Raw genomic sequence first — 13,372 nt, 5'->3', positions numbered from 1 at the left:
GGTACTAATTCTTCCCAAATCTCTAACATCAGTGCAGTCCCAACACTGAATCATTACTTCTGTCATAGACATCTACTGCTACCGTGCTTCCTGAGCAACTTTTCCCCTGCTTTTTAGCACAACCCAAAGAATAAACCAGAAAGCCCTCAAGAAGCCAGACGGCTGCTGCAGGGGCACAGGATAGCGATATCTGCTCCATCCCAGAGCATCCACTCCTGCAGCAGAAACCAGACCAGTTCCTGCGATTCTTGCACCAGTAAAGTGGACAACAGAGACTGCTGGCAGATATTCTGCTGCCACAGGCTGACACTTTGCTGCCATCGCCAATCGCTTACTTCCCATTTCTAAAGCTGGTCATAAGCAGATGTCTTCTACCCAATATTCACTTTTTACTGTGCCTACTCACATATGACATGAATGCAGAATTGATTTGTTCAGGGATCAGAGACCGAAATTCTCATTCCACTCTCTCCTGGTATTGCAACATCTCATGCTCCCCCTCCTTATACTGAGCTGTTGTGAAACCACAGTACTGGAAGGACAGGAACAGAGTTAAAGTTTTGTTATTGCAGCAAAAGGCAAAGCGATGACACTATGCAAGCGTCTGGACACTGGAATAGCTCTCCGCTGGGAAAAATGACTTGTCAAGACACTGATGCAGCAGAAGCACAGTGATCTTTGTTGTCAGGTTTGAGCTGTCAGTAGCTGCAGACATTTTCATCTGAACTGTAAGTCTCGGATCCCATTTATTTAACATTGTGATAAAGTATAAAAGCCATCACTAAGCAGAGTGTCACTATCTTTTAACAATACAGTTCCTCCTCAAACAATTACCAGGATGCAGTACGTGCAGTCTGGAGGAGAACTGAGCGTCAGCCTGGGTATTACTGCATGTCAGAGCTCCTCCTCCGGAGTCGTATCGAGTGACTTTCCTCCTCCAACTCGTCCTAATGAATTCTGCTGAAGCCTGCAGGTAAAATCCTTCCCCAACCATTCTGCCCTGATTGATAGCTTTAGAGCCTTCCTTCACACTGCTTCGGCTGCTTTCCAGACCTTTATTTTTCTCCTTTTTGTAAGTGTCTGCAGCAGGAAGTTGCACTCTGTTTTTTCACTGTACGTTTCTCTTAAAACTGACATCTTTGCATTGTAATGAAGGAACCCCTGGGTATTAGTGACAAATTAGTCACCGGCCAAAGAATATTTTCTTTTCATTTCTATACCAGGTGGAAGATATTAACATCTCTAGAGGAAATTTGCCTACTCTGCTACAATAAATCATCACACAATTTTCTTTTAAAGTGACATAATTTTACTACCTTTAAAACTTCACCACAAATAAAGAATCCCATACTGTGTTAATGTAAGATTAAAATAGTGTTGTGAACTTGATCAGGGATACATTATCATAAAAACATGTATTTAATTTTATTTTGAAAATTAATGTAATTTTACTCTTATATTTTAAATGTTCTTTTTAAAATAATGAATTATTCCCTTCTGAGAACCAAAAAAAAATGTACCTACCATAGGTAGAAGTATGACCTTCCAAAAATTAGCAAAAAGTCTTTAATTATCTAATTTAATAACGAACAGAATTTTAAAAATCTGCAGATGATACCACGCCGTCTGTAAGAAAAAGTGAAGTCTTGCACAGTGACTATTGTTTGTTGAAGAACTTGTAAAGTAGCCAAAGTAGAGCAAAAAAAACCCACCCAAAACACTTTGGTAGTTTGCTGAAGTCACAGGCCATTAAAATATGGCAAAAAAAACATTCAGTGAAGGCAGAGCTTTGCCTTCCCCACCCCCCCCCCGAAAGTGGTAATATATAAATAGTAATGTTACTAAAAAGTTGATACTCATGTTAACTTTACAACTATGCAGACTGTGTCATTTAGTGGGTTTTTCTACTTTATAAGACAGATAAAAAACTTTTAGTTTATAATTAATACTAAATACTACACAGCTGGCTTACTCAGCTTCTGATTAAATGGCTCCACATACAATTATGTGCTCTTAATCATCAATTAAGTAAATTTTCCATGTTATAATAGGCCCATTAAGTAACCCAGGCAGTGAAAGAGTTCATTTTACAACTGAAAGTAACACTAGGACCAAGACAGAAATCTAAGAGTGCTGCCCCACCAGCAAAGGGAGGGCATCTATCAATAAATACAGTACATGAAGTCTACATGCAATTATTTCCTCTATTTGCCAAGGAAAAAAAAATAGAGTGGAAGATCAATTAAAAAGCAGAAATGTAAAACCAAAGCCTTAAACTCGACTAGATATTTAAGATCCCAGAGTGCTTCTTACAATCACAGTGCATCACTCCTCCACTTCTCCCATGGGAGTTCCAGCTCTGATAATTACTTTGTCTGCTCGTGAAGTTCAAGTTCAAAACAATATTCATTTTCCACTTCCTGTCCTAAACCAGGGCACAATGCTTCTGTGCATCATTAAGCAACCATCCCGCTCCACCACAGATATGGTTAAACTGCTGTCGTGATTGAATAATCTTGATTCGTGGCAGGGGGAACTGGGGGAAGGAGAAGCACTGGGTTTTAAGAAGGAAAACACTGGGCTCCAACATCAACGCATCTGACTTAAGAGCAGCATCCTTTATTACTTTCAATTCAAAATCAAGCATTTGTCTCCACCCCCACCCTTACTTTGCAGGGGGGGCATAAATGGTGTTTCAAAACTAATCTAGCCCAGAAGTTTCGCTGCATCTCAAATATTTTACAGAAGACTCAGCTGGCTTCCTCAGTCCCCCTCCCCATCCATTTCTCTTCCCTAAATTATATTCATCTGCTTCAATGAACAGGAAGGATGGTTGCCAAACAAAATTAAATCATACATAACAGGCAGAATATGCCTTCTTTCGAACCACAACTTAAAACTTTCAGGTGCAGAGACACTGAAGACAGCAAAGTCATTTAAGAGACAGTAACAGTCTGTCAAAGTTTTCATACAGAAGGTATCTTACATTCCCTTGTACAGGGTTACATACATTTACAGCATTGCTGAATGATTACATATTTCAGGCCAGAGACCTAAGCTTGCCTCTTATTCAGAGAATTGAATTTTATTAAAAACAAGATTCCTCTGAAGGAGATATTTACACAACATGCTACCAAGGCTAACAAAATGAGGATTTTGATAATTTGATTTCAATAAATAAAAAGAAAATTGGTGCCTGCCTTAATTTTCCTGCTACACACCTAACCCCACCAACACACTTAAGAGTATTAGGTCAGAGATGTTACACCAAGCACTAAATCATATCACTGCAAAGGTCTTTCGGTGCAGGAGATTATTACATCCACTGTACTCTGCAGCATCTCCCTTTCGGGGACCTGTACTGGCTTCCCACTCGATTGGGGTTTGTTAGCTTTTGTTAACCGCTGCTGAAAACCTTCCCCAAGTTGCAAATAAGGCCTATGAGCAGCGTGGATAGCACAGAAAAACAGCTATTCCCACTGCTGTTTTGCAAGACTCAGGCATTGAAAAGTCAATTGGACTTGCACTGACAGTGGTTAGATGTGATTCCCCCTCCCTTTTTTTTTTTGTTTTTACAATGCACTTGTGCAACAAGTACAGAAGATTTAAAACTGCTCCCTCTCAATAATGGGCCAACCCTTATTTGGGTGAAATGACTGGGAACTGCAGTGGCAGCAGGACTGGATCTAATATATTTACCCACAGTTAAACACAAGGAGAAAATTTATCTACTTTGCCACAAATTTATCTATTTTGCTGACTTACTCCTAACTCTGTATCTCAGTGGAGAGGAGTAGTATCAACATAGCACTTACCAAGCATAAGCTAGCAAAGCCCATGCTTTAATAAATTCAAAAAATAAAGTTAGCCTATTAAAAAAAGGAAAACTTGGACATAGCCAATGTAACATTCAAATGTTTTACTTATAAAAGTGTCACGTTTCATAAAAAATGGTGCTTTTTAGTTTGTTAAAGGGTAGAAAAACAATTTCTCTTTTTCAAATAAAAAGCATTGCTCAATTCTAAACAAGATTTTGTGTTGTTTCAGCCACAAAGATGGGGAAAAAATAATAAATTTGCATAGTTTACAAAACTGAAGTACACATCGTCAACATTTACTGAAAGTATTTTGTAAATAAATTTGTCTTGACTTACAATCAAAGAATTGTCAGATAGTCACAATTAAACACTAAAGATGGTAATTTAGCACAGAAGAGCAGTCGCAAGGGGAATCAAAACTGGTGATACAGATCTATATTCAAAACTGATCAAAGTTATTTTGAAAGCAGCTGTAGGACAATTACACAGCAAAAAGCCGAATCATATGTGTCATCAAAAGACACAATTTGCAATCAATGCAAAACTGGCCTTTAAGACAGCTGATGAGCCTCTCTGCGTGGTGCACAGACTAAGCTGTAAATAACTGGGGCCCCCAGATTGCTTTGCTTACTCGACCTATTTAAAAAACAAAACAAAAAAATCAGATGCCTACCCCACTTTCCCCTCACTGTTTCTTGTGGGTGCCTGAGTAATCCTAGAGGCATTTCCAGTTTTTAAGGCATTTGCTGAGTTTAAGAAATTTTCCCCACGTCCCCTTGTCTTTGTTTGGAAGTACTAGGCTTTCCTACTCCGGTTGAGTTTCTCTGTGAAGTCTGCCCTTTCCAGCATAGAGAGAGGCATCAACTCTCTGCAGGTTAACTAGTTACTATCTGGGCTGACTAGTATTAAATCATTCTTTTTGTTTAGGATTTTTATTTATTTATTTAGCGGGCTGTTTTCCTTCTCAAAAGCAGAGATGGCAAATGAGAATTTCTGTACCACGAGACTGAAAGCCTAGAGTTAGACACCAAACAGCATAAAATTACCATTTTCTTAAACCTTTCTGCACATCTAAGAAGGGGCAATTGTATCTGGACCTTCTTTAATTACTGCAGCCCAGAAAAGTAGGAGCCCATTGCCAGGAACAGGCAGCAGAGAGAAACCTTGTCCACAGAGTGACTTGACTCTGGCCAGGCTTGCAGTCTGTAACACTGGTTCATTTAAAAACATTCCCAAAGAAGTCTATTATTGTTGAAATAATTCAAGACTTCCATTTCCCTAAATTATTAAGTGGTGTTGCAGCAAAGGCAAGTTGAGGTTCTACAGTACATCAATTTCCTCTCCAAAAAGCAGAGGGGAGATGAATGACACCGGCATTTCATACAGCACTCACGCAAAGACATGGACGTGAAAAAATCTCAGGTTTGTAACCAAATACTTTAAACCTTCATTTCCTTAAGAGGAAACCAGCCGGGAATAAGTTCGAAATGGGCTATCATCAAGGAAGTTTCTAACATCTGAAAAACAAACTTCCATCAATTTCAACCAGTCTCTGTCCATCAATAACTAACCCTTCACCTGCTTTTCAAATTGCTAAAGGACAAATCGTATCCAAACTCTCCCGGCCTCAATCCCATTTTTACTCTTTGCATTCAAACCTGGCAGCAACAACAGAAAAAAAAAACAACCCAAAAAACAGCAGTCTTTCAAACGACAAAATCCCACACCCCAACAAAACACGCACTCTGCTTCTACAAAAAAATGTCAGTCAACAAATAGGCACGAATTTCACAATGGCTGAGGTCATTCCCTTTAAGTCATTAGGTTTTGTGGGTGAGTTTTCCTGGTGGTTTTAACATTGGTTTCTGTGATTGCAGTTCTGCTTATTTATGCATTTAAGGCATATGATCTAATACACTTAGGTTTAACTACTTCATTCTTTTGACATTCTTTCCAAATTATAAAAAGGATTCTTGGTGTTTTCACTGCCTTAGTAAAGAAACAAAATTGCTGTCCACATAATTTCTTAAAAATACAGAACAGAGTAAGTACTTGTTGAAAATAATTCAAAGCAAAAAAAACCCCAACACACAACCCTACACTAGACATTCCCCCCAACATAACACTTATTTTTGTTGTCTCTCTACCCTTCTAAGGGAACATACTATTTTTTAGAAATAACTGTTTTGCTGGCTTTTTTAAAACAATATTCAGGCCCTCAGTGTACTTCAGATACAACTTATAATCAACACAGAAGTTCAGTTTATTTTTTTAAAATCCCTTCTATTTTTACTGTTTTGCTTTTAAAAAACTGCACATTTGCGGTATGCTTCATTCACATTGCATCTTCCACAGCCACTTTGATCTCTACAACAATGCTCATTTTATTCGATGCCTTTTAGTTATGATCTATCAGGGGTCCTTGCTTGATAAAAATCATGGAAGTCAATCTTTTATTATTTTTTTTTCCCCAATGGAAGTTTAAATTATCTTCTCCCTCCAAGACAAAAAAAGCCCAAAGAGTCCCCGCCACCCAAATCAGGCTGGAAAAATTCACTGACTTGTCAGAAACATTCAGAAACATTTTCAAGCATCTCAAAAAAAATGAAATTGTGTATATATGTGTGTGTGTGTATGCACATCTCTCCCTCAACACTGTGTGCAGTGCACGGCTATTAGCTTATTCATATTAAAATGTTTTAAGTAACCTTTTCAAACTTGAGGCTGCAGTTACTTCTATACAAGGTATTTCCAGCGTCCCTGATACTGTCTGGTATACCGAAGCATGTTTCTAGCCAATAGAAGACAGAGGTGAGAGCACCCCACAAGCTTTGCAGAGACAGACAGGCCCATTCCCGCTCCGTCCCCTGCAGACATGTCCTTCTCATGGCTCTCAGCTCAGCGTCACCGCCAGGTACAGCTGTTTTGAGTCTGACTGTGACCCAGCCACACTGACAACGACAAAAACTTACTCAACAGCACACAAAATACTCTGAACTTCCCAAGCCATCGGACCCCATCTCCCTGACTCTGTAAAATACTGTGATTTACAGCCACGCACTTTGTGGGCACCAAAACAACATTCCGGGTTCCCTTCTTCCCTGCTGCTCCTCCCTTTCCAAGCCGCTTCTTCTAATCGAACCCCAACTAAAACAATCCTCCACAAATTACAACAAACCTTCCTTAAAATTCCCCATAAACCTTACCACAACCCTGCAGCAGAGTTCTGGCTTTCCACAAGAGCCCCTGTGCACAAACGCGAGGGAAAATACCTTAGCACGGCACTAACGAAGCGCTTCCCGGAGACAGCGGAGGTGACAAACAGAATGAGAGCAAAGCCAAGATGCCATCTCGACTTCAGGCAAACAACCTCTTCTGACCTCTGGCAGCTCCCACACACTATTAAACAAAAAGTATTCTCTCCATGTTAATGAACCATGTACAATCTAACAGATAACGCTGATGTTAAATAAACATGTTTATATCTGACTCCTAATGCTAGTACTTAAGCAGCTGCAGACAAATAATTTTAAATGGGAAGGATTATGCCCATGTAATCTTCCTGCTCTCATTTTACACACCTTTGAAATAATGCAAATACAGAATTAAAGCCCAAATAGAAAGAGTGAGTGAAAAGTGGTTTGACTATTTTAATTAAATACTCACTCTGTGACACACTCAGTGGAACCATCTACGCAGTGACCACTATTTTGGATCCAATTTTCCTCTCACACCTCTTGCAGCTGTAAATCAAGAGCAACTGAACAGCTTGCCGAAGAAGGGAACTGGATCGGGTTTTGTATGCTGTGATCAAAAAATATTTTGTGAGATGACTGCAGAGTCCTAAATCCTTATTCTGCTTTCTCCTCCCTCCTGCTTCAATACTCTGGTAGCACCAAACCTACCTGCAAATGGCCAACACCTCCAGGCCCCAAATGACCCACCTGAGATGAGCAATTATTTGCATCCTAATTGAGGGGCTTATCCTCACCTGATTAAAACAAGGTGTTTGTTAAACACCATTACTTGAGTTAAGATCTGCAAATAAAGATGAAGTATTGTTTTAAGAATTAGACTGCCATAAACAATTGTTTTCTGATGAAACCTCTAAGCAAACTCCCAACCAGGACGGTCTTTCTGGCTTTTCAGTAGAAAAGGGAGGGAAATAGATCTGCTGAGTTCTACCTGTTCATACCAAAGTTAATATTATGCCAAGAAGTTTGAGTAGTTATAATTTTTTTTTTAAAAGTGTGTATCTACTTTAAAAAAGGTATCTTGCACTTTTTACTAAGGTAAGCCACTGAAAAGGAGGATGTATCTAAAACCTGAATGGCTTAGTTTTGTATGTGCCATTGTTTATAGCTCTGAACATATTTTTTGTTCCTCCTTGGTATAACTAATTTTCTGTCCCATGTAGTACTGTTTTGTGAAATTTAATGAAAAGAACTTGATCATTAGTCCAGGAGACCACACCATGTACTAATCAAGTTTCTATTGCTAATGCTGTGAATAACACACATGCATACAGTAACTACACATTGAAAATAGCAGTACAAGATTTCCCTACTTGATCTACCAAATGAGCCCTCCACTTATGGGACATATTTAAAATCTTCATAATAACAGTGCAGCATTCCATGGTTTATGAAAAGTATTTGAATTTGCAGCTTCATTTAACAGTTTGTCCCTAATAAAAGTTATCCCAGCTAGGCAAAATTAATTCAAAAATATTTTCTTAGCATTCTAAGTTTTTTAAGCTAGTTTTCACAAAATTTTAAAAGCATTTTTCACTGCACAAGTAATCTTAACAATCATTTCCACAGATTAAGTCTAACAACCTGTGAATTTATTGCAGAAGAAATTTACTGCAAGGAATAATTAGTCTTCAGCACTGTTCTTGCTCGTTCTCCAGTTGAAGACACCTTAAAACCATCTAGTTACAGCAAAACTTGGCACAGAAGAAACAAATCTTACAGAAGAGAATTACAGCTGATTTCAGAATAGCTGTTTTACTGCTACACATCATAAATAACAGTTGGGAAGACAGCAGAAAATTACTAACTTCTTTAATTGTTTTCTTAGTCAGCAGTGTGTACATATACACACTGACATACAAATACAGCTACATTGACTTCAGGAGGATGCCTTACAGGCTTGAAGTTAGACATGCAACTATTTTTTGCAAGATTAATAGTTAAATTATTTAACTCTCAGAAAATCTAGCACATCAACCACCTAAGCACACCACCACAGCAACACAGGAGATTCTTTAAGCAATATTCTGAGATCAAGTTCTTTGTATGAATACCTGAGTTTAACTCCTTTGTACAATCAAGGTGTACCTACACACATCATGCATTTGAATATGGGACTTATTGTTGGAGGGGGGATTATCAACAACATTTTTATTTTTCCCTAATGAAGCTTTTCTAATGAAATTTAAGACTGCCAAGGTTGTGAGATATTTGAAACAGGAGCCCATTTCAAACATTTCAACCAAATAATGGTGATAAGGTTAGTGAGTCGTGGGAATCGGGTCTCAACGTAGTCTTTTAAAGGAAAATGAGGTGAGCGGACTGAACAAAGCAAAGCAAAACAAATCAATGAGCATAAAACCAAAAGAGCACACCGCTTGTTACTTAGCCAAATGTTTTGACTGGTTGGTGGGGGAGTAGAAGAGGCACAAGAATCGCGTGGACAATTTGACTCAGTAACTTTACAATTTAGTTTTGCATCACGCAAACATTTGTTTTTTGGGTTTGTTTTTTTTTTTAAGACATGTAAGTTAGAATAATTAAATCAAGTAATCGGCTGCTATGCCATTTCAAGTGAATTTTCAAAACATGCCTAAAAAGTTTCTGGAATGTTTCCAAAACTGCGAGCACTGATTATTTTCAAGACATTTGTACTGCAAGTCTTTCCTACTTGCATGTGTAACATTTGAGGCCACATGATACCTTGAATTTCAAAGTAGAAATAAAAATTCAGCTATGTTTAAGAATATGAACGGATTATTCATGTCAAAAAGGACAGGGAGAAAGAATTTATACTGTATTAGCAAAAAGTAACACAAAACAACACAACACTAAATGCATGAAAGGATCTATGAAACGTTAGTTTAGACGCAGAACAACTATTTTAAATATATGCCATCTTCTGAGGACCAGACCACCCTAATGCACACAGATATAGAGAGGCAGAAAGAATTTAGACATGCTTTCTCAATATATTGGGGGGGACCCTTCTATGGATGGCACTGCAGAGATAAGAAATTCCCAGTAAATTCATAAACTCCATGAGAAAGATTAAATAATAAACCATTCCTGCCATTGCCTTTAACAGCGCTAAGGGGTGTGTGAATTTGGTACTACGCTGAACAAAATTCCTGTTAATAAATTTGATGTAGACCAATAAACTGTTTATTGGTTAACCATATGTATTTTAACAATTACAATTTTATACAACAGAATACATCATTACTTAAAATATCTGAAAAACGGTAGATGTATAGCATGAATAATTTCCTTTAGAGGCCATTCACTGGGCTCAAGCATAATTTAACACTCAAAAAAGTTTATTTAAACCGCATAAATCACAGTACAAGTTTCCCTCGTGCGAGCAATAGCGAAAAAGAGCATTAACTCATTTTATTTAAACGCGTGCTTCAAGTTTGAAAATAATTACTGAACGAACCCAGTTTTAAGGTAAAGTCAAACGCTACTCATCAATTAACTACCTCGGTTAATTCTTGGTCGCAACTCCGCAGGCAGGACCTCAACGCGCTGCCGCGCTTCACGCCACGGACGGCACCGCAGTGCGCCCAGAGCTGCTCCGCGGCCGCGGAGGGCGACTCATCGCGCTCCCCCCAGCGCCGCCGTCCCCCGACGGGTGTCGGGGCGAGCCCCTGGCTCCGCGGCAGCGCCCCGCGCCATGTCCCCCGCTCCGCACCGCTCCGCGCACCGCCCGGCGCGCAACACGCGGAGACGGCTTCACACTCCGGACTAGCCGCAGGCGTGCAAAATACCGCTCAGGGGTCCCCTCCGCGGGCGCGGAGAGAAGTCGCTCCGCGGCCGTACCCCCCCCCCCCCCCCCCGCCACTACTCACCGGAGGTGCAGCGCGGAGCCGCAGCGCTGCGGAGTGTGCGCGCCCGCTGCGGGCGCAGTGAGCATGTGCGAGGCAGGCGCGCATGCCCGCGGAAGGGAGCGGAGCGGGGCGGTGGCTCCGCACCCCGCGCTGCGCCCGAGGCGCGCCCACCCACCCCCACCCACCCCCCCCGCCGCGCCTCCCGCCGGAGCCTGGGGGCTGCGCGGGGTGCGGAGCGCCCCGGCCGGTCCGCCGGCACACGCAGCACGAGGGACGACGCGGGGATTTTTAACCGGTTCATCTGACCTGTTGCTTCCCCGGTAGCGAGGCCGGAACACCCGTCCCCTCCACCCCCCAGGGCAGCCTGTCACCGGGACCGCCGGCCGCTAACGGCACGGCGGCGCTTTCCCCGGGCTGCCCGCCGTCGGGGGTGGCCGGTCCGCGCCGCACCTACCGCACGCGTGGGGCCGCGGCGTGTCGCAGCGTGCGCCCTCGGAGGTGTCCCAGCGCCCGCACGGCTGCGCTGCCCGCGGTGCCGGGGCGGAGGAGGAGCCTCCCGCGGTTCCCGCACCCCGCGGGGCCCGGCCGGAGCGCGGGGACCCCCCGGCAGCCCCTCAGCTATTGTCACAAACCTGCCCCGTGTGACCCACCGCCGCTGGTTTGGCTGGAGGGAGAGCTGTCGTCCCGGCCGCTTCCTCCGCGTTTTCTAACAAAAGCCAGTCAGTATTCTCACTGAGAGCAGGTACTCTCCTAACACGCGTTTTTGCTTTCGTAGCTACAGTTTTATCTGTGTCGGTGCTATCATCGTGCATTTAGCTGCAAGTTTGTAAAAGAGATTCGTGGTTTAAAACTTGAACACTTGAATATCACCTTATTTGTAGGCTCTGCTTCTGTGGAAACGATCATTCTCGCTACAGTCCTTGTGTTAGTGATCTCTAGTGACAATTTTTAAGTATCATTTTAAAAAGAAGGGCTTTTGTGGATGCCTGTTTTTCTTAGGCAAACTGTGCCACAGAGCCCTAGGTCCTGCAGAAATAGCATCACTCGTGTGAGCCAGCCCTCTGCACTCATAAACACGGAGCATCACACAGCACCTGGCTCCCTAGAGGGTGAAACCTCCCCAGGTGATCTTGCTTCTAGCTCTGATCTCCTCAAGGGAACCAGAATGGATTTGTGGCCATACAGAGGTGCTTCCCCATCTCCCACATCAGCACAAAATCAGAGGCAGTCTCTGGCACGTGCACCTCGAGGGGGGACTTCTGCTCCTGCTTGGCGATGAGCACCTCTATCAGGTGCATCATCTGCTTCTCCGCACGTCCCAGAGAGGCGCAACAGGCCTCTTTGGAGGGCTCGTGCTGGGGAGATGGGACTGGGGCCTCCCACTGCGTGCACCCTCCGTGCATCCCCTTGTGCTGTACCCTATGTGCACAGCTTCACCTTGCCCGTGCTGGCCTCGTCCCCACACATGGCACAGGTAGCACGCAGCTGCCCCTTCCCACCGGCGTACCTGCTCGCTGGGGATGCAGCCCGGCCACAGTGGCATTGGGGCGTTTCGTTTCCACACCCTGCTCTTCGTCTTTATTCCCCCCCTTCTCACCAGCCTGAGGCAAACTGCAGCTTTCCAGTTCTGTCTCTCCAGCACTGGGGAGGCATCGGAGGAGACCTGCAAGTCCTCACCCCGACGGCTTTTATTACACCTAGCCCTTTCCTCAGGAAGGGGATATCCCATGAACCGCAGTGGAAAAGCCAAAGGAGCACAAAGGGTGTTGAGTTCAGGGTTTGAACAAGCTGCAGCCCACTCATGGATTTAACTCAAACTTTTGACAATGGAACAAAAACATCATTGCAACGAGACAGCTGTTTTTACTATCAAAATCTCTCAGATCAGTTCGACTGCAAAGTGTGTTCCTACAATCCAAAGGAGACAAAGCTCCCAGCATCAGTTTGGAGCTGGCAGGCTTCCTAGCATGAGCTACCTCCCGCCGGCCTAGAAAAACCAAAGCTCTTTCAGTTGTTATTCCCCATCAGTTCTCAGCACTAACCCCCTGATTTCCCCATGGATTATCTGCAGTTCTGAGTTTACACCGCTCTCACATTAAACTCGGAGAGATCGCTGGTTTGGGGCACTTTCTTGCTGCCTTGCTTGCCTGTAATCGTGGTTCTGGTGAGGAGTCTCTGAAGTACAAGAAAGCCTTTAAATCTGTCTTGAAAAAAAATCTTTTCCTTTCCCCCTCTGCCCTGCCCAAAAAACTGATTGCCACACTAGCTCTTTTTGAAGCTGGTCTTAACAAGTAAGTTCATATATACTAATCATCTAAAAATGCCTTGCATGCAGAATTCACTCGACCCCTGATTTCACAACATATTTGAATATATGCTTAGTTTTATGCATGTGAATAGTCCTACAACAATCAATACAATTATTTACTTAAGTGCTTAAAGCCAGGCAGGTATTTAAGAATTAGTATTG

General features: G+C 42.5%; 1 protein-coding gene across 6 annotated transcripts in view; it reads right to left on the bottom strand.

Moving 5' to 3' along the window:
• Positions 1-11,498, bottom strand: part of EYA2 (EYA transcriptional coactivator and phosphatase 2) — a 105,286-nt gene extending 93,788 nt beyond the window's left edge. For 3 of the 6 annotated variants that reach the window (XM_075768339.1, XM_075768332.1, XM_075768334.1), the window contains exon 1: positions 10,924-11,081. In XM_075768339.1, coding sequence (XP_075624454.1) covers positions 10,924-10,988 — 65 coding nt within the window. In that variant the 5' untranslated portion in view covers positions 10,989-11,081. Of the gene's footprint in view, positions 1-7,484; positions 7,623-10,923; positions 11,082-11,208; positions 11,242-11,356 lie in introns of those variants that run through there. The other 3 variants (XM_075768336.1, XM_075768335.1, XM_075768337.1) reach the window with 3 other exon arrangements.
• Between the last annotated feature and the right edge of the window lie 1,874 nt (positions 11,499-13,372).

The sequence above is a fragment of the Balearica regulorum genome, chromosome 16 (genome assembly GCF_011004875.1).
Source record: "Balearica regulorum gibbericeps isolate bBalReg1 chromosome 16, bBalReg1.pri, whole genome shotgun sequence".
Classification (NCBI taxonomy): Eukaryota; Metazoa; Chordata; class Aves; order Gruiformes; family Gruidae; genus Balearica; species Balearica regulorum.
This window is presented reverse-complemented; position numbering and strand designations above follow the sequence as displayed.